The sequence below is a fragment of the Triturus cristatus genome, chromosome 3_1 (genome assembly GCF_964204655.1).
Source record: "Triturus cristatus chromosome 3_1, aTriCri1.1, whole genome shotgun sequence".
NCBI lineage: Eukaryota > Metazoa > Chordata > Amphibia > Caudata > Salamandridae > Triturus > Triturus cristatus.
In genome coordinates this window covers 63,561,916-63,587,580 of record NC_140583.1, presented here as the reverse complement: position 1 = coordinate 63,587,580, position 25,665 = coordinate 63,561,916, and the positions used below count along the sequence as shown (strand labels likewise).

General features: G+C 45.0%; 1 protein-coding gene across 2 annotated transcripts in view; it reads left to right on the top strand.

Moving 5' to 3' along the window:
• Nucleotides 1-25,665, top strand: part of LOC146859710 (uncharacterized) — a 296,642-nt gene that overhangs the window by 148,969 nt on the left and 122,008 nt on the right. For both annotated transcript variants that reach the window (XM_085643456.1, XM_085643457.1), the window contains exon 4: nt 23,106-23,824. In XM_085643456.1, coding sequence (XP_085499582.1) covers nt 23,106-23,824 — 719 coding nt within the window. The remainder of the gene's footprint in view (nt 1-23,105; nt 23,825-25,665) is intronic.

Genomic DNA, 25,665 nt, shown 5'->3' with positions numbered 1-25,665 from the left:
GAGTCAGTGCAGACTTTGGGAGCCTTCCGGGCGGACGACATATGCTGGTGGTTGTTGATGACTTCTCAAGGTACCCAGAGGTGGAGTTCATTTCCTCCACATCCGCAGCTGAAGTTATCCCCAAACTCGAAAAGGTGATAGCCATTCACGGGCTATTTGGAGAACTACGAACGGACAATGGGCCACCATTCACCAGCATGGAAATTGCAGAGTACCTAGCATCCCACAGGATAAAGCACTGCAAAATCACACCTCAGTGGCCCCAGGCCAACGGCGAAGTAGAGCGCCTAATGCGAACTTTGAATAAGACGATACAAATCGCGATGTCGGAGGGCCTCAACCTAGAGCGAGCAGTATATCAGTTCCTTCGTGAGTACCGGCTCACCCCTCATTGCACCACCGGGATATCGCCGAGCCGCCTGTGCTTTGGCCGAACGGTAACAGACACCATTCCCCACCACTCGACTTGGGAAAGAGCTGAAAACCCTCCGAACCTATCGGACCTCAGGCGAGCAAAGACCAACGAAGCGGCATCTCAGAGGAGGCGCGCCATAGAGAACTCCATCGCCACTGGCGACCAGGTGCTGGTGCAAGACTGGCACCCTGCAGGCAAATTCCGGACGCCGTTCGAAAAGAACCCATGGACTGTCATTGCGGTCAAGGGTACCATGGTCACCGCTCAAAGAGGTTCCGAGACTGTCACTCGAAATGTATAATTTTTTAAGAGAGTCCCTCCTGTCGAAGAGAGTACTCCAGTTAGCACTTCTGATCGAAGAGAGATGCCCCAAAGAGGAACCGTGAGCCCTAGGAGCCGTATAGCGGACCAGGAACAATCAGACCCCGCCGATCACTCACCCCGACTGCAGCTGCCACCGCCATCAGTCCAAGAATCGAGTGGAGAACAGAGTGGAGGGTCCGCCCACGAGTCAGCTGACCAGCCGTCAGACTCGCAGCTGCGGAACAGCCAAAGCCGGTACCACCTTCGGCCCTGCCCCAAGCTCTCCCAGAAGTACAAGGACTATGTGACTAGTGGCTAGTCGGCGATCAAGTGTCGGGTCGCAGCCTGAATGAGCGGTGTGGGCCACCTCCCAAGTAAGACTGTTTCATTATATTATAGTTTGACCGATAGCCCACGGTCTGGACTGGAAGTGAATGTTGATGGTGTTTCGTATTCTTGGTCTCGTTATTTCCTGGAGGGGGAGGAATGTAATATCGCGAGAGGCGACGGGACAGCCCACGCCTCTCGCCACGATAGGGGGAGGTTATGTAGTAAAGACCCCCGTGAATAGAGTTTGTAAAAGTTGACTCGACGGAGGTTGAGACCACGTGAGAAAGGTAATAAAGTGCCCAGGGCTCTGGGCGGGAGTTAGTTCGGAGCTACCCCGTAGTACTGACACTGTGTGCTGTGTAATCACCCCACGCACTCGCAATTCTATAGATGCCAAGAGCACCTCCGAAAGCACACCTGTCTGCCTGCGGGCATCAGTTGTGCCTCCACCCTCTGTTGCTTAAAGAAACCAAGAAGGAAAGGAAGGCTATTAATCAAATCTGTATTTGCAGAGTCAATAAAAAACATTCAATTATGAGGTAAAAACAACAAGCGTTGGCGGCGCATCAAATGAACGCTCCGACGTTTGTATAACCGTGATAAAAATTAAAAAGGGAAAGATTAAACAGAAGAGTCGGTATCACCTGTAAAACTACTTTTGTGCCACTAAAGGTAAAGTGCATTTCAAAATGGAATACCGTCCCCAGTTACAGTAAGGTTCAGCAATCCAAGCGAGTAAAACCTGAACATTCGCTTTGGAGATATTTTTCTCCCTTGGGACATTTGTTTAACCATGGTAAAAATTTAAAAGACCGAGATTGAAAAGAGGAATCGGTATCATCTACAAGGCTATGTGCAACTAAACTTCAGGTGCATTTCAAAGTAGAGCAACATTGCCAATTAAAGTAACTTTCAGCTGTCCCCACTGATAAGATATGAACATCCCCTTTGAAGGCTTTTCTCCCTTGGATTCCATTGACTGGGCTTATACTAATATACTTGGAAGACACCTGCCTACCTGTTGGGGCAAACTGCTACTCTGCATCCTGTCATCGCTGCCGCAGCTCCTGGGCTCCCTTCTGCTGCGTGTCTCCCCCGCCGCCGCCACTTTACATCGCGGACGAGAGCGGGGGGAGACTACAGCCCCCAGAATCCCTTGCGGCCGCTGACGCCGCCAACGCGCCCGGAGGCGCTTAAAAGTTCACGGCTCCCTCGGGGGAGCGGGAAGCCTAACTTGGAAGACACCTGCCTACCTGTTGGGGCAAACTGCTACTCTGCATCCTGTCATCGCTGCCGCAGCTCCTGGGCTCCCTTCTGCTGCGTGTCTCCCCCGCCGCCGCCACTTTACATCGCGGACGAGAGCGGGGGGAGACTACAGCCCCCAGAATCCCTTGCGGCCGCTGACGCCGCCAACGCGCCCGGAGGCGCTTAAAAGTTCACGGCTCCCTCGGGGGAGCGGGAAGCCTAACTTGGAAGACACCTGCCTACCTGTTGGGGCAAACTGCTACTCTGCATCCTGTCATCGCTGCCGCAGCTCCTGGGCTCCCTTCTGCTGCGTGTCTCCCCCGCCGCCGCCACTTTACATCGCGGACGAGAGCGGGGGGAGACTACAGCCCCCAGAATCCCTTGCGGCCGCTGACGCCGCCAACGCGCCCGGAGGCGCTTAAAAGTTCACGGCTCCCTCGGGGGAGCGGGAAGCCTAACTTGGAAGACACCTGCCTACCTGTTGGGGCAAACTGCTACTCTGCATCCTGTCATCGCTGCCGCAGCTCCTGGGCTCCCTTCTGCTGCGTGTCTCCCCCGCCGCCGCCACTTTACATCGCGGACGAGAGCGGGGGGAGACTACAGCCCCCAGAATCCCTTGCGGCCGCTGACGCCGCCAACGCGCCCGGAGGCGCTTAAAAGTTCACGGCTCCCTCCGCGTCGCGGGACGCGCGCGGGCGACGCCGGGCTAAGCCCGGGTAAAGGGCGGGCCCGTTTAAGCCCGTTCAAGTACGGGTAAGACTGGACTGGGCCACCCCCTGTATATCTGCTGTTGAAAATCTTCTGTCCCACTGTTGATCATCTGATACATCTGAAATCGATTGAGTGGGTGTGTTTGAGCACACTAGCACTGTCATGATGACTAGAGGTAGCAAGACTAAAACCATACCAGGGGTTACTAACGCAATTGGCCCAATTGACCAATATATTACTAGGGCCAACGAGGCAATCAATCAGGGTATGTCTCTTTTGGAACGCAGGGTGTCCCAGGATCTGGCCTTAGCTAGACGTTCCTCCTTAGGCCTTCTGGCATTAGCCAAAACACCTACTAGCCACGGGGAAACTAGGCCCCTAATTGAAGTCCCAGTGGAATTACATGGCGTGCCAAACGTGGTTGATCTTTCAGTATCACTGGCACTCTCGGACACACAACTAAGCGAGTTGCCTGAGAAGATCCTGCCACCAATTATGAGTCCAAGACAGGAGATATTGACTATTGAGCAGTTAAGAGGGAAGAGGGAGGGCGCTGTACCCAAACGGAAGAAGGCCAAGGTAGTGAATAAATATAAACTTACTAAAAAAAAAACAACCGCTCTTAAGCCCACTAAGAGTGCACTACCTCAGAGCACTTCTATCAAAGCTGTAGCTGATACGACTCCATGCTCTGCGACTCTTAATAATTCTAGCAGGTTGGATAGCTCTGGTGAGGGTTGTAAAGTTTGTGAGATAAATAACCAATTACTACTTCGGCTGGGTGAACTCATTAAGGCACATCTGCAGCCCTTACAACTTTCACTCTCTAACATAGAAAAGCAAATAGCTTCCCTGAAAGCATCATGTATGATCCAGACGAAGGTTGTCCCAGTCCACCCAGGCCAACCAAAAATAGCCAATATAAACTTAACGGCAGGGCCGAAAGCGCCTACTATTACCCCTATTGGCCCTAATTTAAGTCCAAAGTCTCCCCCTGCTCTATTGAAAAAGGGCAATCAACCATGCGAACTTGCTGCCCATCCTACTAGTTCTACCATGGAATCTGCACCTGCTAAACAAGTAGCCCCCTTGCTCCCTAATACCGAGAGTATAGATTCTAGAGGGCTCCATATCCATTTACCACCTGAAGCAGGCCCATATGTTGCAATTCTGACCGGGGTCCCTAAGCTAAATCGAAACACTGAGGAACCGACACTGTCCTTAAAAAATAAGGCACTCCATTGGCTCACCACTAACAGACCGCTCCCAGCACACTGTCGTAGTAAGATCTTAATGGTGCGTAGGGTACCCTGGCTAGGTAATGAGATGAAATCGATCCGGGGAGATTGTGTCATAGTTAACTTTGATGATCCACGTACGGTTGACTATATTTGCCATAGAGGTATGTGGGATAAGACTGATGGCATAGAAATAAAAAGGCTCTCTTTCTTTTACCCTCCTACAAATAGGTATCTTGATAACCTGGCTAGCAACCGGCCCCATATCAGTACGCGTGGCAGTAGAAAGGAATGGGACGATTGGTATGTACAGGAAGCTAGAAATATAGCCCCCCCTGTAGGCTGGAAAGGTGCTCCAGTTACCAATAGATTTAGTTGCTTGGAAGCAGTGGATTGACCACCACAGCGATTAGGATACGGACTTGAGGGCATTAATCAATTTAGCCCCAAAATTTCACAACCTTTTGAAAGTTTTACAATTAAGGAAAATTGTCATAAACCTCCGTTTTCCCAAACTATTAATCAAGCAATCTTGCAACCTGTAGTTCTATGTTCCTCCCCTTCTTCTCATCTAGGGCTTATTGATGCCCAGTTTTCTACTCCTGCTGAACCTAGTCAACCAGCCGTATTCCCGTCCTCTTTTGACCACTTAGGCACCGGTATTAAGACTGCCCACGATCCTATGGGTAGCCTCAAGATTCTTAGCTGGAACTTGGCTGGCATCCAAAGGAAATTGAGCATCCCTGACTGGAATGTTCTAGTGGGGAACCATGAGATTTGCTTATTCCAAGAGACTTGGAGTCTGGATCCTCTATATCGAGTTGGCTGTACTACGCATTTTGTTCCAGCAGTGCCACCAAGAAACGGGAAGGGTCGCCCTTCGGGAGGCCTTCTTATCTGGGTAAGCATTGACTTAAATTGTAATATAAAACCTAAACAAATCAATAGCCCTGATATTCTAGGAATATCCTTGAGAGGCCCCAGTAGAGGCTTAAAGCTTGACCTGTATAACATATATGTTAGAGGTACCAAACATGGGTCTATGTCCCCGATAGTGGCAATCCTAGAAACGGAGCTTAGAGAACACACAGCTGGTGCTCAAGTCCTGGTGGCGGGTGACTTTAACTGCACCTATGAGCCACTACAGTTGGGTGACACCTTTGACTTGGGTGAGGACGATGCTAGATGGGGAATTCCTGCTCTAACAATCCCCCCGATCAAAAAATGGTCCCAATGCGCGATCCAGCTCAATGCCCTTTCGCTGGAGTTTGGCTTACGAGCCACAAATGGCCGCACAACCTCAGACACCATGGGTGCCGTCACATATAACAGAATTAATCACACCTCAAGGATCGACTACATCTTGTTAGATTTTAAACTTTGGGGTTTGGTACAGGATATGGTAGTTTTACCCTCAGTTGATAGTGACCACAACTCACTTTCCCTATCCCTTAAAAATCCTTGGATTAGTAATCTCATTAAAAACCCTTCCAAACTAACCCAGAACGTTTCAGTCTCCGCATGTGGGAGACGTTTAAAGTGGAATATAGTATCAGTAGACGAGACCAAACTCAATACTATAAATACTGTCCTTTTAGCCTCACAGACGAAGTTGGACAGTTTTGATTTGGCTTTGTCTAATCCTGAAAAAGCTACATCTGTTTTCGAGGAAGCACTCACGATAATTGGGAATGTATTCCTGAAAAGGGAGTCCTCTTCTAAAAATGTGGTAATTCGAAACCCAAGAGGGACATGCGAATGGTACTCATCGGCTTGTAGGCACGCAAAAACTCTCTTGATTGGGGCTATAAGAAGCAAATCCCAAGTAGCTATACAACGAGCTAGAAACAACTACAAACAACTACTAGTTAGTGCTAAGAAGGACTGGGAAGAAGATTTTTGGTGCTCTCTAAAAGAGGCAAGCCAAGGGAAAGATCCAAGGCGCTTCTGGGACATAATCAGGAAAAAAAAAAGACCAGACTCTGACCTTATAACTTGTAATATCTCTAGTCAAGTCTGGGTCAACCACTTTGCTAAGCTGTACTCTTCCCCTTCTAACAACACTATTATTGGCACTCCCAAGGATGACCAGGAAAGGAAGGTGTCTTCAGTAAATTGCGACCCCCAAATAAGAAGAGCTGAGCATGTTACTGATATAACTGATATCACTCCAGCACAAAAGGATTGGGAGTTAGACCTAGTAGACTTTGATTCCACCTTCTCCATAAAAGAAATAGAGCATGCCATTAGTACCATTAAGCCCCAAAAGGCGGCGGGGCCAGATGGTATCCCCGGCGATCTGTTACGCTCTGATGTCCCGAAATGGGCTAAAATTATTCACTGCTTGCTTATTGCAATTTCCAAGGGTGCTCGAATCCCCTCATCCTGGAAAGGGGCTGAGGTCGTACCCATCTTTAAAAAAGGGGCGAGGGATGACCCAGCTAACTATAGACCCATAAGCCTGCTGGACATAACTCAAAAGGTGGTCGGTAAAGTATTGCTGCTTAGAATATCACAATGGATTAGAGATAATAACATCCTTTCCGACTACCAGGCAGGCTTCAGAGCAGGCACTGGCACAATAGAACAAGCATTCAGACTTCTCTTAATATATTGGAAGGTGGTGGTCATAGGCAAAGGCAGTCTTTATCTTGCGTTTATTGACCTGAAGACTGCCTTTGACCTCGTCCCTAGGCTGAGCCTTTGGAGAGTGCTTGGTGACATGGGGTTACCCCATTATATTTTACGATTAATTGTAAGACTCCATGAAGACACTTTTGCCCAGATTAGATGGGGATCAGAAGGCGAGAAGACTAGTAGAATTCCGGTTGAGAGAGGGGTCCGTCAGGGATGTGTTCTTGCTCCCACCCTTTTTTCACTATATGTCAACGGAGTGGTCGAGCATCTGTTGAAAGACCCATCAGATGAACCTTCCCTGGCGGGTGAGCGCATACCGACCCTCCTCTTTGCGGATGACACGCTCTTACTGTCTAAATCCCCGATGGGCCTCCAAAAATTGCTTAACAACTTCCAGCATTTTTGTGTACAAAGGGGCTTGATTATCAATACTGAAAAAACCAAGTTCCTGGTGATGAACCCCCCCCAAAACAAATCTGTTCGTTCCCCACAATTGAACGCTATACCCTTGGGGAGGGTGGATGTATTTGACTACTTGGGAATTCGATTGTCACATAATATGCAGTGGGCTCCCCATCTAAGCAAAATGTTACTAGCACACAAGAGGGTAACAGGGGCACTTTTGAAAGAGCAGCGCGCCTGTGCATCTAGACCTATTGCCCCTGTCATTGAAATCTATGCTGCTAGGGGAGTCAGTTCTGCTCTCTATGGGGCCGAACTCTGGGGCTCATATAATATCAGTGAGTTAATTAGATCTGAGAGGAAGTTCTATAGAGCGATTATGTCACTTCCTCAGGGCACTCCAATGATCCCGTTGTTGTTAGATTTGGGTCGCCAACCCATTAGCGATCTATCAAAACTTCGCCCACTACTCTTATGGGCCAGGTTGTGGAGAGTCCCTGAACTGGCAAAATATGCAAAGGGCCTTTCCGAAGTAATGTCATCCCCTGGGTGGCACAAGATAAAATGGCTGCGAGACTTGAAAGCCCTTTTATGTGATTTGGGTCTAAGTGAAGCCTGGGAGAATAGGTCCTCACCTCCGAAAGCATTCTTGAAGAAATTATTTTGGAACTGGATCGCGACCCAGCGGAATACTAATAACGCCTTGGGCAGCCTCACGGAGGACTTCCTGAAATTCAAGGACTTACCTTTCCGGGAACCATATCTAGATATCATCGAAAGACCCTTTGATAGGTCCCTCTACTTCAAATTTAGAACTGGTTCTCTTCCTCTGCGTGCGTTTACCTCTCGGTGGAAATCCAATGATCAGATCACTGATCTCTGCCCATTTTGCACGTTCAGAGAAGAGACTGTGGCACACTTTCTATTTGAATGTAAGGAGTATGCTCACCCAAGAAGCAGATGGCTAAAGCATTTGTGTCGCTTGTTGGGAACTAGGCACCATGTTGAAGCATTGCGCATTTTAATGTCGGACTCCCGCCCTTTTTATGCTTGTGTTCTGGCAAAATTTTTATCATGGGCATGGGCCATTAGAAGTAAAAGGCTAAAAACACTTGTTTAATCCCTTTTAATATGATGATGTATTTATTTATTTTTACTGAAAAGGTATACTTTTAGATGAACTTATAATCAAATTTCTCTGTAAAATTTTAAATTGTGATGCTTTTATGATAATTTTTATCGAAATAAAGCCTTTTTGACTTGACTGGGCTTATACTAATAATGTAAAAGGGAAAATGACTAATCAACAAGTTTCTTGTCATTATGTCTGTTCGCAGGGATTGGCAGTTTTGTGGAAATATGCAAACTGTTCCTTCCAGAGTCTTGTTCAATTAGTCCACTCCTTGAAACCCCACATGAATAAAAAAGAAAGTGCGACATTGTTGGACATTTTCAGAGAAAGAGCATTCCCTCATTTGAGACAACATTTTTCTTGAGCCCCAGACATTAAAATTGAATCAAACTCGGAGTTGATTTGCTGTAAAAGCTGCACCGCTTTTAGAAACGTTTGTCAAAGCACGCTATAATTTGTGGGGTGGATCCTTTCATGCAAAACAAAATTGCTTGTTGTCCGGTTCTAATGCCATCTGAGTTAAACAGGGTTTGAATGAGAATTCTGCGCCATGCCAGCAAGTTTGGACAGATGCCTAATAGGTGCAAGAAATCTTCTTTTGGGTTGCGGCATAACTTGCAGACCTTGGTGGGTGCCATTTTGTAGATTGTCAATTGATGGCAGAATTCCAATTAGCTTGGACAACTTTGAATTTCATTTGATTCCTCAAGATGGTTCATATATGTTTACATAATTGGAGCCCTGTAGGTGTTAATGGTCCTCCATGTGGGTTTCCGCAGTCTTCCATTAGTTTTGTCTTACCACCAGGAGATCCATCTAGATTGTTTGTTCAGGACTCGCTTTAACAGTTGGTGCGGCAAATTAGAATTCTAGACGTGTTCCACGTTCAGATCTTTTATTGAGGCCGATATTCTTGATGACCAACTTTTTGAATTCTGGGATGTATTGAAAGAGATTTCTTGCCATAATAGTCCTCTTAATGTGTTCACTTTTGCCAGCTTAAGTAGGCGTATTTGGGAAAAGTTCCCTTTTGTGCAACTTCCTATTCTTGGAGGCAAAATTCCAGTCGAATCTGTGCTGGTGCGCCACTTTGCAGCAAGGAAAAAACAAGCATTGGCATAGCCAATAGGCCTCGCATTTGGGACCTTATAAGTGTTTAGTCATGCAACAGTTGCATAACTAAATACTTATAAGGTCCCAAAAGCGAGACCTATTGGCTATGCAAAGCGGCCGTGCGGCCGCGAAAGTTAAAGTGATCGCGATCACGATCAAACATCAAAGCACCCGTGCGGGCGCGAAAGTGAAAGTAATCGCGGTAAAGCGCAGCGCGCGCGCCCGCGCACATGCACTGTAGCTCTAGGCTGGCCTGGTAGCACTTTTTGGAGCCCTCTCAATAAGTCTCGCCAGACCAGCGCATGCGCTGGGTCAGGCGAGACCTAATAAGACAGGAATCTGTGCTCTAGGCTTTGTTCAAGAAACATGAAAAATTCCTTTAGGAGATTTCCAAGCCATATTTCAGTGAGGGAAAAAAACCTTTCTTTTATTTTTGTTACCAGGGGCTGCCTGAAGGGGCTTTGCCATTTAGTAGCTAAGGCCTGTAATGCTGTAATTTGAGCTGTAACCCTCATTTTCAATGTGTTCAAGTGCAAATGATGGGACCAGTGCTCTTGCAACCATTTTCCTAGGTACTTATAACTCCCAATTCTGACCACAGGCTTTCCTTCACAAAACCAGGTCTTCTTCCGGATAACCCTGTTCCCAAACACAACTACCCGTGTTTTCTCAAAGATTATGATCAACTTGTTGGACATACAGTATTTTGATAGAGAGTTCATTAGGTTTTGTAGGCCTCTGTCCGATAAATTCAAAAAGACAATGGGCCCGATTCACAGAACTAACTTAAGACAAAATCCTAAACTTACTATCATTTTGGTATTCACAGAAGGCACTTACTCATTTTGGTATTCACAGAAGGCACTTACTCATTTCGGTATTCACAGAAGTTAGGAGTCCTAACTTTAGGACTCCTAAATGCCTTCTGTGAATACCGAAAGTCTTAAAATTAGGATTTTTCTGTGAATACCGAAGTGAGTAAGTGCCTTCTGTGAATACCAAAATTGTAGTAAGTTTAGGATTTTGTCTTAAGTTAGTTCTGTGAATCGGGCCCTTTGTCATCAGCGTATAACACTGCTGTTATCGGTTGTTGTTACCTATTTTTGGTGGGACCAGTGCTCCCGCAACCATATGTACTCGCACTTCTAACATGGGGGCCAGAATACACCCTTGTTTGATGCCTTGTTCTGACCCTGGCCCAATTTTCTGACTATAGAAGTTATATTCCTCTAAACCGATTCTCAGAAATCTTCCAGTCCGTACACTTTTGCCACAATCGATTTCCTTTGACCATGTCAAATGCTTTGCTCAGGTCTACAAAGAAGGTGTATACAGCAGATTTTATCCTTGCATATTTTCCTGTGAGCAATGCTCAGGCAGTTAGATTATCAGTAGTGCTCGAGGCTCTTCGAAAGCCTGTTTGATTAACGGAATTCGGTTCCTTTCCACAGGATTCCAAATCAGCGAGTAGCAGCCCAGCAAATATTTTAACATCAATCTCGAGTAAAGATATCATGCGGACCAGTAACTATCTGGGTTGATAAATGAACATTTCTTGTAAATAGAGTGAATGGTTGCCCCTTTCCATGAATCTGGGATCCTGTTTTCTGATAGGCAGGTGTGATATAATCTCCCCAGGTAGCTTTTCCAGTACACTATATCATCTTTAAATAATGCAGCAGGTAGGCCATTTGGTCCAGGAGCCCGCTGCTTCTGCAAGCCAGGTTTCTTGCCTCAACGGAGTTTTGAGTGAAAATTAAACCTGAGGTTCTACGAAGTAAGCCCGAGGGGGTGACACTCTTGGTAGGGTTCTGACATACATTTGAGATGTGTTCTACCCTTTTGTCTTCTGCTGCTGTATTCCCTGGGGTTCCCATCAGCCCCTGTTCCAGCTGATTAATAATGGGCCAGAACGGCTTGCTGTTTTCTGCCTTACAGCCCAACCACAATTCTTATTCATTTGTGGGCCCTGTGTGCTTGTTTGGCCACCTACACTGCCTTTTCGTACTCCGATCTTAATTCCAGTAATTGTTTGAGATCAGGGCTGGACTGGCTGTAGTGGGCATTGGGCTTTTCCCAGGGAGGCTGGAAGGGTAGGGACTGGTTTTGTTACTGGGGGCCAGTTTTGCAGCAGTGCGGAAATACTGGCCCCCAGTGACAAAAGAAGCAATGTTTCACATTTACGCCCCCCCCCCACCCCCACCGTTGGTCCGACAAAACTGCCATGGCTGCTTTACGTTCCCACTTTCCCTGTTTTAGATGCCCCACCCCCCCCCCCCCTTGCCTGAGTGGCATTAAGGGTTCTGGCTGCCCTATTCAATTTCTGGCTTAATTGCCCGAACACTGGTGTTTTTCTGCCCCAATGGTGTCCACAGGCTATATTTTTGATGATTTACATAAACCTTCTTCTGACAGCTGTCTCTGGCTCTGGTCCATGGTGAATTGCCATTCGGAAGTCCAATACTCAGTCACGTGGCGCTCTCTCGGTTTATAAATTTGCTTCCTTGCGACAGCTTTTTTTCGTTCAGGCTATATGGCTATAAAGTTCAAAACACGTGTCATTTCTGGGTAATTCTAAAATTATTTCTGTTTTTCACGTATTGAAGCTCCTACAAGGGACGCTGTCATCATGCGGTTTATGGAGCAGCAGGACTGAACATGCAGGAAATGAACACGGTGATTAATTTGATTTTCAGACGAAAACAGGAGTAGACAGAAATGATCAGTGTGGAGTTTGCCACCAGTTCTGAGTCACTTTTTATCTAGAGCTGATTCATAAACCGACAAAGACTTTTTACAGGGACAAAAACTCCGTAGAAATCTTTCATGTGGGAAACGGTTTGGAAGCCCCTTGCAAACGCTCCCCTCAGGACTTTGTGCTGCGCCTGCAAATCGCGTTCAGGTTCATCCACCAATCTCCGTTCAGGTAGCTATAGGATAGACGTTGGTAAATGTATTGTGCAATATTTGTGCTGCGGCGAAAAGACTGCAAATATATATCTTGTACCATATTTCTTTTTTTACAATAAGAAGGAGCAAATCTGTTTTGACGCCTTACAATACTACATAAAAATCTTTGCACCAGGGCAAAATGAAATGTAACATTTTTCTCGCAAAACTTTGAGCAGTTGAAAAATATAACACTAAGCAAAGGCTGTGAAGTACCTCTCACTTTTTATTATGACAAATGCATGAATAAGTTGCAAATTAATATAGCGCCCTTTAAGAAAAATAGGTGGTCATTGTAAGCAATGATCTTGGAGAAAGTGGCATTTGCTAAATGCATCGAGACTGTCCTGCATCCAAGTCAAGGAGTGCAAATATTGTTCACGGATGTGAAGCGGCCTCAAGAATCCGATAGGTTCCCGAATAGCTCACTTTCCTTGTCCCAGAACCATAGAGACAACGAAATACCCTCTTTCTCAAGTTCCCGAGTTCCTTTACTTTGCGATTTGTTCTTGACTCCATACATTGCACTGAGAAGTGCAGAATCCACTCATATCTAAATGTCGCCAAATCGGAAAGATGATTTATGAGTATTGCCTCCATCAATCGATCCAAACTCACAACGGCATGACGAGCGGCCCGTGCAGGTAAGAGCGGTGGGGCCGTGTTGTGGGGGAAAGGGGGGATTCGGCAGACGACCATGAGGGAAAATTTAATAAAATAATTAATTTTCGCTTGTCGTCTTCTGTCGAACTCACCCCCCCCCCGCCCCCCACCCTACTGCCTCACTGCTCTTAGCTGCACGAGCTGCTGTATGATGTATCTGTGCGTCACCTTTCCACCTAAGTTCCAATCTCAAAATAAAGTCTTAGTAAGGCACATTCTCAATTTGCCAACAACTAATTTTTGTATTTCATTCACTTTTGACAACCATATCAGGATCAGATAAGATATGAAAGTGCGACCTAAGAGCAGGGACATCAGAAGTACTAATAGGTTATTTTGTTATCCATTTTCTGACTAGGAGAAGCTAGATAGTTCAAACAATTTAAGAGTAAATTTGTGTTTTGCAGGACAATGTGCTATCTTTTCATTGATACTTTAAAAAGTGATTTCCTCTACCCATGACTGCCTTAATTTTGCCTATTGCATTGTGGGCCTTGTAGTTTATAATCGGTTTAAGCTGCCCGTGAAGGGCTCATTTTGCCTTGTTTGGTGGGTTTTGCTGTGTATAACCTGCAGTTCTAGCTGCCCGTGAAGGGCTCATGTTGCCTTGTTTGGTGGGTTTTGCTGTGTATAACCTGCAGTTCTAGCTTCCTGTGAAGGGCTCAATTTGCCTTGTTTGTTTGGTGGGTTTTGCTGTGTATAATCTGTGTTTTAACCTGCCCATGACTGCTTTACTTTTCCCTCCTGGTTTCTCCCCTAATCTGTGCTCAGACCTGTGCGTAAGCAATCCACCCCCAGCTCCCGTGTGCATTAGCAGTTGAGTAAATCCTGCTTATAAAAAAAAGGAGACAGAGAGACATTTTATACTTCAGAGACTAAGCAGAGTGTACTCTGAGACTGCAGTAATCAGCACTTAGAGTTTAAATTGTGTTTAGAAAGTGTATGTAGCACTCGTTTCTTGGCTAGGAGAGTGTGTTGTTTAAGGGGAAAAACATTATTGTTAGAGGCCTGATTTGGGCCCTAACCTGCAGCACTCCAGAGTGTGGATTGATCCTGTCTGTCTCCAACGAGATTCTGAATAAAGGAGTATCTCCCAGCCCCCCTGCCCACCAGCCTGAGCTTGAGATTCCGAGCACCTTAAATATGCTGCTATTGGATGTTACATCTATGCAATGATTGGTGGCTGTATCTGGTGTTACTATTGGTCCTAGGGTTAGTGTTTTGACTGGTTTATAGGTTTAGGGTTGGTGTTGGTTCCTGGGTCAATGTCTTAATTGGACATAGAGCGTAGAGTTAGAGTTCTGATTGGTGGCTTGATGTAGGGTTACTGGGGTTGGAGTTTCTACTGGATGTAGGGCTTAGGGTTTTGTGTTTGATTGGATGCTAGGACCAGGGCTGTGATTGGCTGTAAGGGACTGGTCTCCTATGGGTCCTAGGGCTTAGGGTTAGTGTTCTGACAGGTTAGGGTTAGGGCTTTGGTTCCCATTGGGCAAAGGGCTCACCTGACCACGAGGGCTATTTAAGGTCAGGCCTCAGGGCATCTCAGCCCGGGCATCAAGGTTAAGGGCGGAGAGGACAAGGGCTGCTGCCTGTTTGAGACTGTGATGTACCACAAAAAATCGAACTAAAGGACTATACCTACCAATAGTCCCAATACCATTACCAAATAATCAGTCAGTTGGCAGTGAAGAAGGTTCAATCATTTATAAAAACAAAATACTCTATAGAGGAGCCTCTCCGAACCTCACCCATCAGGTGCGCTGAGAAGACTGTTGGCTCATATTCAAAAATGAGGTTATATACTTTTCGGTTCAACACATATAATCACTGTAAAAAGGAAAAACACCAGTTGGCCCTCGAGTTCCAAGGAAGGACCATATATGGTACACATCAGACCAGTACAAAGGCTTGACTATCTATTACTGATGAGGTCAGGAGGGGTGACTCCCTTTTGTCTTGGTGCCTGGGAGTGTAGACACAGCGCCTCCAAGAATGCGCTTATCACCCCCAAAGCCAGATGCGACCTTGAGTCTTAAAACAGTCGAGTAAACAGCCTACCTTCAGCTGCTTCCAGTAACTCAATGAAATGGGGCCTGACAACTGCACGTGATCAACACGTGATCACGGTCCGTGCTCGAGCATATGATCAGAAGATGGCGTCTGTATGATTCTCGGCCTACTCTTATAACAATAGATATACAGGGAGGAAATAAACGAGTTTCCTCCAAGCAAAAGCATATATATCAACCAGGGAGTGTACGTATAGATGCATCATGCTAACATAATATAGGTCCGATACTCCTTATATACGGGAAATCTTCTTTTTATCCCTCAGAACGGCCCTTTTAGCATGATGTAGCTAACTAAAACAGTTCAGTCTTCAAATATTCCCTCATCAATCTGCATTAGGGCCTTGAGCTCCTGCTGAACTAGCTGAGCTTTCACTGCTGTTGGGGATGGACCAGACACAGAGGAAGTGAGTCTTGTCGCGCAATAAGAGCAACATGCAGGTCCACATTGTACACAAACACAACAAGTGAATATGATACTGGCTATACCTGCCAGCACCATCAAAACTTTCCATCTCCAAGTAGACAGCAAACCCCAGAACCAACCAGAGAGAGACCACGTACCAGTTTCTACATGTATCTCGAAAGCTAAACGATGTAACTTCTGTATAGCCAAATAAATGGAGGGGGTGGAGTCAGGAATATAAACACAGCAAGAGCTGCTGATCACACGGCATGCTCCTCCTCGATCTGCCAAGATAATGTCCAAAACCATACGGTTTTGAAGCAAAACGAGTCTGGTCGCCAGTAGCTCTACTGTTATATTGGTCAGTATTCCTGCAGTAGTGTTAATTACCCCTTCAACTACTCTAGACAAATGTCATACTTCTTGGCTAGTAATCATAGGCCCCCAAAAGGGGAACACTCCCTTCATAATGTCGAAAAAATGCTGCGATGGAGTATCAGTCTGATCTATATCGGTGGTATCTATCACCCTTTTATTTCTCCTAATAAGCACGCTACGTTTATCTAGTCGGTGATACTTGTAATAGTTAGAAGGGGCAATATAAACTGGAGGGTACAGGAAGGACAGGTAGCAACGTCCAGTCCAACCTCGTGGAAGCCAAGAATAGGCACTTTCTCCGCAGACAAAATATAAAAGATAACACCTCTCCTGTGGCCAACGACTTCGAGAAACCCGAGGAAGACTGCCCACTCTTCAACAAAGACCAGATCTTCCAAGGACAGTGGCCCTGTCCAGAAGAATCTAACTACAAGGAGTCCGGATCCAGCTGGAACCACTATTCCTGTCCACTCTACACCTGACACCTTCGGCCTAAGTCTGAGTGGGTCACCTGTCCAATGAAGTCTCCCCATCGATCCTGACCTCATCTCTACTGGTGGTTGACCTCTCCTGGACTCCAAGAAAATGCCTGCAGACTCTTCACGAAGGGTCCGCTTGACCATGACCAGCTCCGATAAAGAAAATCAGACTCCAAAGGGCACCCCTGCATTCTCAGCCTTCGACTCTGGGAAGCCATTCTGATGGTGCCCAGGTGTCCAGCAACTCTACATCTTACCTGCCCAGCTGTTGGTCACCTTTGTCGTGCCTCCTGGTCTGAGCCTGCAGCCTCTTTGTGCAACCGAAATCCCCCACTTGCAATCTTTAAATTTACTTGCAATGTGCGCCCAATGCTGATTTGCACCCTGCACCTGGCCACCACTGTGCCACTGGTGCTGCTTTGTGAAACCTCCTGTACTTTCTTTTACTCCGGGGACTGTGCCCTGAAACCTTGAGTACTTAATTGCAAACTGCACCTCTGGCGGGTGCCCCTAGTTTCCATTGACAAACATTTGGCCCAGTGACCTCTGCCCTAGCCGCCCCAATGCCACTGGTGGTGCAGTACCTACCTTGATCTGACCCTTACACAGCGTTGGTCCAAAACCTCTGAAGGCTTGCATAGGATTGCATTGCATTTCTGCCTATTACACTAAATGCCTATCGCTTATATCTACTAAGTTTTCTACTGTTTGCTTGACATTACTAAAGTATTTTTAATACTCCTGTAAAGTACTTTTAGGCCTCTACAACACAATACCTACTGTATTTGAAATGTAGTGCTATTCTTGAAACTGTTACTTACCTGCAACTGAGCTCCTCTTGGTTCTAAAAATAAAATAAAAACAATATTTTTTACACAATAATTGGTCTTTGATTCAGTCTTTGCGTGTGTGTAATCATTTCGTGCCTAAGTGTGTATGAAAAATGCTTAACACAGCCATCTGATAAGCCTAACTGCTTGACCACACTACCACAAATAGAACTTTTTTTGTATTATCTACTAAAGCCTCTGTAAGCCTCTGGGGACTCACTGAACTCTGTGCACACTATACCTTACTTTGCTATAGAATATCCAGAGCCAGCTTCCTGCAAAGGTTTAATGGGCTATCGCACATCCGATAACAGTGCTTTTAGCATGATCTGTTAATTGCTGAGGTTATTCCCAAATACACCAGGCTTCTTCATAGAGCTACTTGGTGGAGTTCTAATGATAGATTGATTTTTAGGTCTTGACTAGAAAGCAGATACGCTGTCTCAAAGAGATATGTATATATTTTGTGAGCTCCAGCCTGCCCATAGACTTCCCATTTGCTGTCTCCTTCATCGCTCTCCTATTCTTTCTCTCTATTTGTCCAGGGCATGCATTTGTCATGCCTCTTCCTGTGTTTAGGACTCCTTGAAAGAATGGTCCAATTACACTATCCCTCCACTGCTTCCATTTTAGGATCTGTTTCAGGAACTACCTTTTTCTTTCTTAAACAGCACTTACCACGGGCTCATGTGTTTTTATTCATTACTCCAAGCTCCTCTGTAAATAGGCCTGTAAATGTGTGCATTCAAAGACCACGGTCAAATGCTAGACGCTGTTTTCCGAGGAAAGCTGTTTAGCTATTTCACACATGAATGGTGTTCGTCAACACTCAGGTCCGGCGTTAGTATGATATACTTGTAATTCTGCATGTCCGTGATTGACTTTCAAAACACATGGCTAAATCACACTTCTAACATTTTAGTTTAAAGACTTTTTTTGGGTGCGTGTTTACAAACAAAATCAAGCAATGCAAAGCCTTTGTTTCTGCGCATGTTGTATAAGTAAGTCACTCGCATTTGTACTTAAATGTAATGTTGCATTGGCAAATCAAAGTTAAATACTTTCAACATACTACGTTTATTTTGATTTGCTGGTGAAACATTACTTTTAATTGTGAGTGCATGTGATTTGATTGCAAAACATACACTTGAAGGCTTTTAATCGTTTCTGTAAACAGACCTGTAAATCTTGTTCTTATCTTGTCACATTTGCTCTGAATTAATGATCGAGGTTAAAATACCTGAAGCTGTTTTCTGAGGGCACCAGCTTAGATACTTTACACATGATTAGAAAATTAAAATGTTGAGGGCTCCATTGAAGACAATGGAGTAGCTCTGGGCTTCTAATGCTCGGTAAAGGTCCGGCGCTCCAACATTCCAATGTTTGTAGTTCACAGGTGTTGCTGTGAACAAAGGCCTTAGTGAGCCGAAAGGGATTTAAATCCCCTCGGGCTCGCTGAGGCCTTTGTTAAAGCATTCTGCCCTCTAGTGGCGAAATGTGCTAATAGCCTTTGAGCCTTCCTCAGCTGGGTTATACAGGCCATTAAAGGCAGTTAGCTCCCTTGTTAAAGGCCCTCAACTTCGACCTGGGCCTTTAACATTGGAGCAGGCTTTTAATGGCCATTATAGCCCGTTACGGCGGCCTATAAGGCTATATTGGTGTACGCCAACACTCAGGTCCAGCATTGGTATGATATACTTGTAATTATAAGCGTCCATGATTGACTTTTAAAACACTTGCCTAAATCACACTTCTATCAATTCATTTGGGTGCGTGTTTACAAAAAAAATCAAGTGATGCAAAGCCTTTGTTTAAACACATGTTGTAATAGTAATTCACACAATACATTCATAATTAAATGTCATTTTGCATTAACAAACCTGAGTTAAATACTTTCAACAGACTGCGTTTATTTTTTATTTAGATTTGCTGGTGCAACATTACTTTTAATTCTGAGTGGGTCTAATTTAATTGCAAAATATATGCTCAAAAGAAGGTTTTTAATCACACAATTTTCTTTTTAATTACATACCTAAATAAATTTTTTCCATTGCAGTGATTCAAAATACATACGGTTTAGTCTATGACTCGTAGTATTTATGCTTTGGCAATACTATGCCTCATGGTCTGCCGGGGTAGAGGGGCTTGTAGTCATACCTTTGTCAAAGCACACCTCTGTCTAATAACACCTAGTGGCACCCGGGCGGACAAGCCCCTCTACCCCGGCAGACCATGAGGCATAGTATTGCCAAAGCATAAACACTACGAGTCAAAGACTAAACCGTATGTATTTTGAATTGGGTGCTCACACATTAGGTGTGCATCCTCACTTTATTATAGGTTTACACAAGGAGTGGCACGCATGGGGCTGGTTCCCGTGTGGTCCTAAAGAAGAGGTTTAGGGGATACCTCAAAACATGTCGACCAAAAATTAGGGACTGTATGCACATAACAGTTATATATTTTCCCTACTATTTAACCCCTTTTTATCCTTACCAGCTAGGAGCGAGAATAAAATATTAGCTCACTAGCTAGGTATTTTTAACATCACTTTCACCACTCCACAAACACTGCACTACATATTTCTTCACAAAAATGTGCTCCTACGTAGTTCCGCAAGTCACAGCATGCCCCAAGAAGCAGCTCTTTGGGATGGCCCCAATGATGAAGCATGTCACCTAGGGGCAACCGTGGGTGAGTGAGGGGACTCAAGAAAAGAATTTTCTTTTCTTTGGGCAGGAGTCTTGTTTTTTCGCGCATTCAGCGGAATCCCCATTCCCTGGATTAGGTTTTTTGAATCCGGCATTTACAGATTTTTTGTGAACTACATTGATCCAGCGGCGCACCAATAACAGATACTCCAATACCATATATTCACCTGGGCCCATCAATAACTCCTACACTGAAATTCCCTTGGTTAACCGCTAGGGTTTTTTGTTTATCACTGATCAATAAGTTCTTTCCATTTGGTCGATGAACCAAATTAGTTGGAACTAGTTGATGGTGATGATGCACATAACCTTTCTTGCAGATAATTCATTAATAAACACAGACTCTGGAGTTTTCAAAACCTTTATCTAAAGGTAAATGTGAGTGAACCATTCAAATACACCACGGACACCATCAATCATTAGGAAGGAAGAATCAATCAATTCAAATATTCTCACAAACTCAAAGATCGACGTTGCTCAGAAAGGATAGGATGGCGACAGCAGTACATCAGAATATATACAAATTTTATAGTTACCACAGATGGTGTGAAGACCAACGACCTGGCCAAAGGGCTGGTAAGGGTCCCCTGGGAAAGATCAGGTGACAAAGGCTTCAGGACAAGAATTAGGACAGGATAGTGAACCTCTCTAGAACCGATGACTCGCCGCACCCCTCTCTGACACACTCTTCCTCCTCGAGATTCTTCCGCGATCTTCTTCTAATTATTTTCTCAAGATAAGTAATTCTTTATTCGAATCTTCCTCAGCATCTCATGGCTTCAGCGTAATCAATAACTCTGACAGCATCTCCCCTCTCAGCATTCTCTCAGGATCACACACACCCCAACTCATTAAACTACCTTAGTTATACCTTTTGGTATTCATGTAACACCCCCTAAAGTTGTAATATCGCAAAATCACGATATCTGATTGGACAGGCAAGGGGCATTTGGTCATCACACCATGATGGCATAGCACTTTCTTTGTTCCCAAACCCACCCCTTTATTAATATTCGTTTTTATTCCCACCCAAGTTTATTCACAATCGAAACATTTCTATCAGTAATGTTCATATGACTTCAGCCACTGCACTCTCGACATCCGTGTTCCCAGGGTTTAGCGGTCGATGGCCTTGAATGTGGTCCAATCATGGGATCATTCTTCCAGGGGAAGTAGAGGTCACACATGCGCAGACGGCTTTTACTCATATACTCAGGTTGTGGCAAGAAGGCCCAAGATACGAACTAATAAAAAGTCAAAAGAGATAATATTAATTCAAGAAATAAATGATTTGACTGTATACCACCTACATCTACTCTATTCCCCTTTATTCCTTAATATTTTCCCTGCATTAGCTCTTAGTAAATAAAGTGTTTTCTAAATAGCAAAGCAGGTGCAAGGCATGTGGGTCTTGAAGACGCCATGTTAGTGCCTTCTGCTCATGCGCGAAAATTTCCCTCCAAAGCTGTTAGGCGTCACATTATGTAGATGCAATTGACGCATGTGCAATAAAGTTTTCCCTGTTAGAGCCCAGCTTTTAGTCCGCTATCCGTATTAATGGTTAGTAAACACATAGGCAAGCTTCACTGTCTTAATTATGTAACTGTATTGTGCAAGGATTAATCACAAGACACAATGAATTATTTCATGGTAATAAGTTAATAAGTTAAACGAGTGAATTGAATTCGAGCAAGTCTCACATAAACGAGTCCTTGCTCCGTCAACATCATATTTACCAACATACATTTCCTTTAAATGCCTTTTATTAATCTCTTTCACCTGATGAAACAAGAAATATACAGTGGAATCAAACATACTCAGTAGAAACATATACGTTGTTCCATGCATGGAGGGAGACCACAATAACAATTTTTTTTTTTTACATTATGCAAACTAATGTAAATAACCCTGTTATTACCTTGTCATTACAAGATGCCATTTGTAAGCAAAGAACTGCTGTGGAGATGTCACTTCTCTATGCCGACGCGTGTCTGCTGCGCTGCTTTCAGTGTTACGGCCCCCGGAGGGACAAGGGGACATTACACACTACGCTAGTGATGCTGCGAGAAGGGCAGGCCTCACCTTGCACCGAGTGCTCATTGCTGTGCTGCTGTGCTATTAGCATTGACAACGCCTATAGACCTTACCATTGACAACGCCTTTAGCTGTCCGATTGCTCAGACCTATTGGCTTTTCCAATTCTTGTTTAGGCGGTCAAGGGATGGATTGATTAGCAAGTCAGTGGAGTAGAGGTCGAGTAACTCACACTGACTATAGGTCACCAAAGTATGAGGAATCTTCGAGGGCAAAGTAGTCCCAAGCACTTTAGAGAAGCATGGGTAGAGAAAGCCATAGTTGCTGGTGGCCTCCAGGGTGTGGGTGGGTGCCAACGGGCTTGTCTGTGATGCGACTTCACCTAGCTGCCCACATGCCTCCTGTGTGAATGCACAGCATCCACCTCTGCATAAGCCCGGGACGAGCGGCACATGAGCTTAGCGCCCACCCCTTGAGACCAAGACTACCAACAAGATGGCCACCATGCTTTGACCGATTTGAGAACAATAATCCAACTATTGGCAAAGCTGAATCCAGTGTACTGCACATCTGAGAGAATGTGGGAAGCCCCTTGGTTCTGTCTTGCAATAGTCACTTCAGCAGAAATGCCACCGGACCCCATGACTCCTGGCTAAATTAGAGAAGGGAACAGTACGATGTGTATGTTGGGGAATAAACCCTGTGTGGTCTTTAAATTTTCCCTGAGACCCCCTGGCTTTGAACCGTTCATGTGAGTAAATTAGAGAAGGACCAGCAGTACTTACTGAGTGGAAAAAATAACTACAAAAGTCGAGCGGTGGTCACTGTGACACCCTTTTTCCAGTTGTGCAATATACTGAAGTTTGTTTTCCTATTAGTATGTTGGTTGCGGATGAAAGTTTGAATTCCGATTCGTATGTCTAAGGCAGTGCTTCTGCATGAGAGAATGTTGGCACCTTCAACCCAGAGACAAATAATCTGCTCACCCTCCACTATCTTTCTGGAATTTTGACAAAACAAACTGCTCATTTCACTAATGTTTTCCTTCTTTTGTTTCCAGAAGGCCAGTGCTGACGAACAAAGAAGTGCTGTGCGGCCATGTTTAAAAACCCCCAAAGCTGGGTCAAGCAGCTCAACCAGCATCTCTGCACCTATCAGCAGCGCTGCTGAGCCAACCTCGCCAGTCAAATCTACCAGCCCAATCAAAGCCACCGCCAGCATCTCTGCACCTATCAGCAGCACCGCTGAGCCAACCTCGCCAGTCAAATCTACCAGCCCAATCAAATCCACCAACTCCTCCAATATCTGCTCATCAGACATTGCTGATGGACACAGCAACCTTGATGCCTCTAATGATGAATTGAGTGGGAAAATTGGTTCTAACACACGTGATGGCCCCAGCAACAATGAAGGATCCACCAGTCGCGAACACCTCAGCAAGCATGAAACCTCCAGCAGTCAAGACCGAAACCAAGTATTGTCTCACTCCTCTAACCATAAAGGAACTACATTCCTCAGAAAAACCACAACTGTTCCTAGTACTGGGATCTCTTCTGCGCCAATCAGGCTGGAAAGGACAGCTGGGGCCAAAAGTCCTTTTGGCCCCACCAGTAACATCAAGGCCAGGGAAGGATCAACCAATGGCCTTAGCACAGTCATCCTCCAGACTGGAACTGCAGCCCACACTCAAGCAGGAACCACCAGACCTGCAGACCTCAAAAGCCCCACTGCCATTTCACTTCAACTATCGCAGGCACAGACGTCTCAGGTGTTTGTCAGGTACAAGAAAATGTGCAGTTATTGCAGGCACACGTTTTAAATAAGCATTGACTGAGAATCAGGCTGTCAAATGTATAAAGACAATATTATGGTAATTGTGTTGTAGAATGCTTGAAACGGTGTCAGAGACTAGAGACCAGAAGTCAACAGATAGTCAGGGAAGGCGACTGGAGAATCCTTTATTTCATGATCATATTTTAGGGCCCCCATACTGAGCAGTTTTGAGTTTATTACTCATTTTCAGCTAATACAAGCCCTCCCGATGACAAGCATTATTGAATCCCATGGCAAAGTTTCAGACAAAATAACCAAAAGTTCGAGCTGCCAGGGTCCGCCAGCCAAGCAGTTCCCAAAAGAACTTAAAATAGCGATTTATAAAGCCATTTCTTTTTTAACGTGCATGTACATTTTCTTTTGTATTTCAACTATATTTTATGTGAAATTTAGTTTCTTGCCTTCCAGTTCTTCCCTCCCAGGAAGGACACAGTAAGGGCCACTTAGAGGCTTTTTAGTGAACTTAGAAATAATACTAAAATGAAACATATGCATCATGGAGCTTCTACTCATAGATTTAGTGGTCAGATAGTCGTAATCACAAATAAGTAACTCTTTACAACTGACATTCTTGCTGCAAATGTGAAAAACAAACCCTGGCTCTGGGGTCTTTCACCAATCTATTGGATGAAATCAGATAAGTCTTCGCTAAATTCTCTTCCTGTGTTTGTCCCTCCCCTCCTCCGTTTAGGTTTACACTACTCTGGATAAAAAGTGTCTTCCAACCCTGCTGAGTTAGAGAAATGAGTGGGTAAGAGACTGCAGAAGAACAGAGAGATCAAGAGAATGGTATAGTGAGAGAGGGAAAAGTTAGAGGCGGAGATGAGAAAGAGAGCTAGATAAGTTAGAGAGACGTGAGGTAAAGAGAGAAAGTCGAGGTAGACAAAAAAGAATTATATAGACACAGATGGAGAATGCGGTAGCTAGAGAAAGAGATACAGAGACATAGATATGCTTTTTAGAGTGACATAGGGAGATCCTGAGATTGGGAAAAGGTAATGTGAAGAGGTGGTTGGAACGTTGAGGGGTGAGGTAGGAGGAGTGGAAGGGTGGAAACAGGGATGAGTTCAAGAGTGCCTTGTCATGCCCTCTCCTTTTTGATATGGACACCACTCGGACTCGACAGTGGCCTCCAACTCTGATGAGTTCGAAGAATAGGAGGGCAGACAATGGGGAAGAACAGAGAGGTATCATATAATTAATGGTATAGTGTGCGAGGTAAAGTAGTGGGAAAAGGAAGTTAGAGACAGAGATGAGGAAGAAAACTAGGTGAGGTAGAGCGAGACATAAGGTAAAGAGAGAAAAGTCGAAGAAAAATCATAGAGAGATAGAAAGAGAATAAAATAGCTAGAGAAAGAGATACAGAGACATTGGTATGTTGTTTTTATTTTTTTTAATCGGCATAGAGAGTGCTAGAGACTGGGAGAAGGAAATATGAGTAGAGTGCTAGGAACGCCGAGGGGTGAGTTAGGAGAAACAGTAAAGTAGAAATTCACGACTTTCACTCACATATACACACATACATACATACATGCATTCATTCATACATATACACACGCACGTACGCAGCAAGTATAAAAAAACATACCACTTCCCTTCACTGCAGCTCCCTGGGAGGATAGTCTGAGATCCCAGGAGGGTAGGGACCACTGCGTTCTCCTATTGGCTGACCCAAGGCAGCAGTCCCTCACTATAAACCGAGTGGGATAGGTTCAGTGAAACAGACCCCACCCACTCATAGAATGACACTCGGCCCTGGACTCTTCAGGGTTTTTAAACTGAAGAGC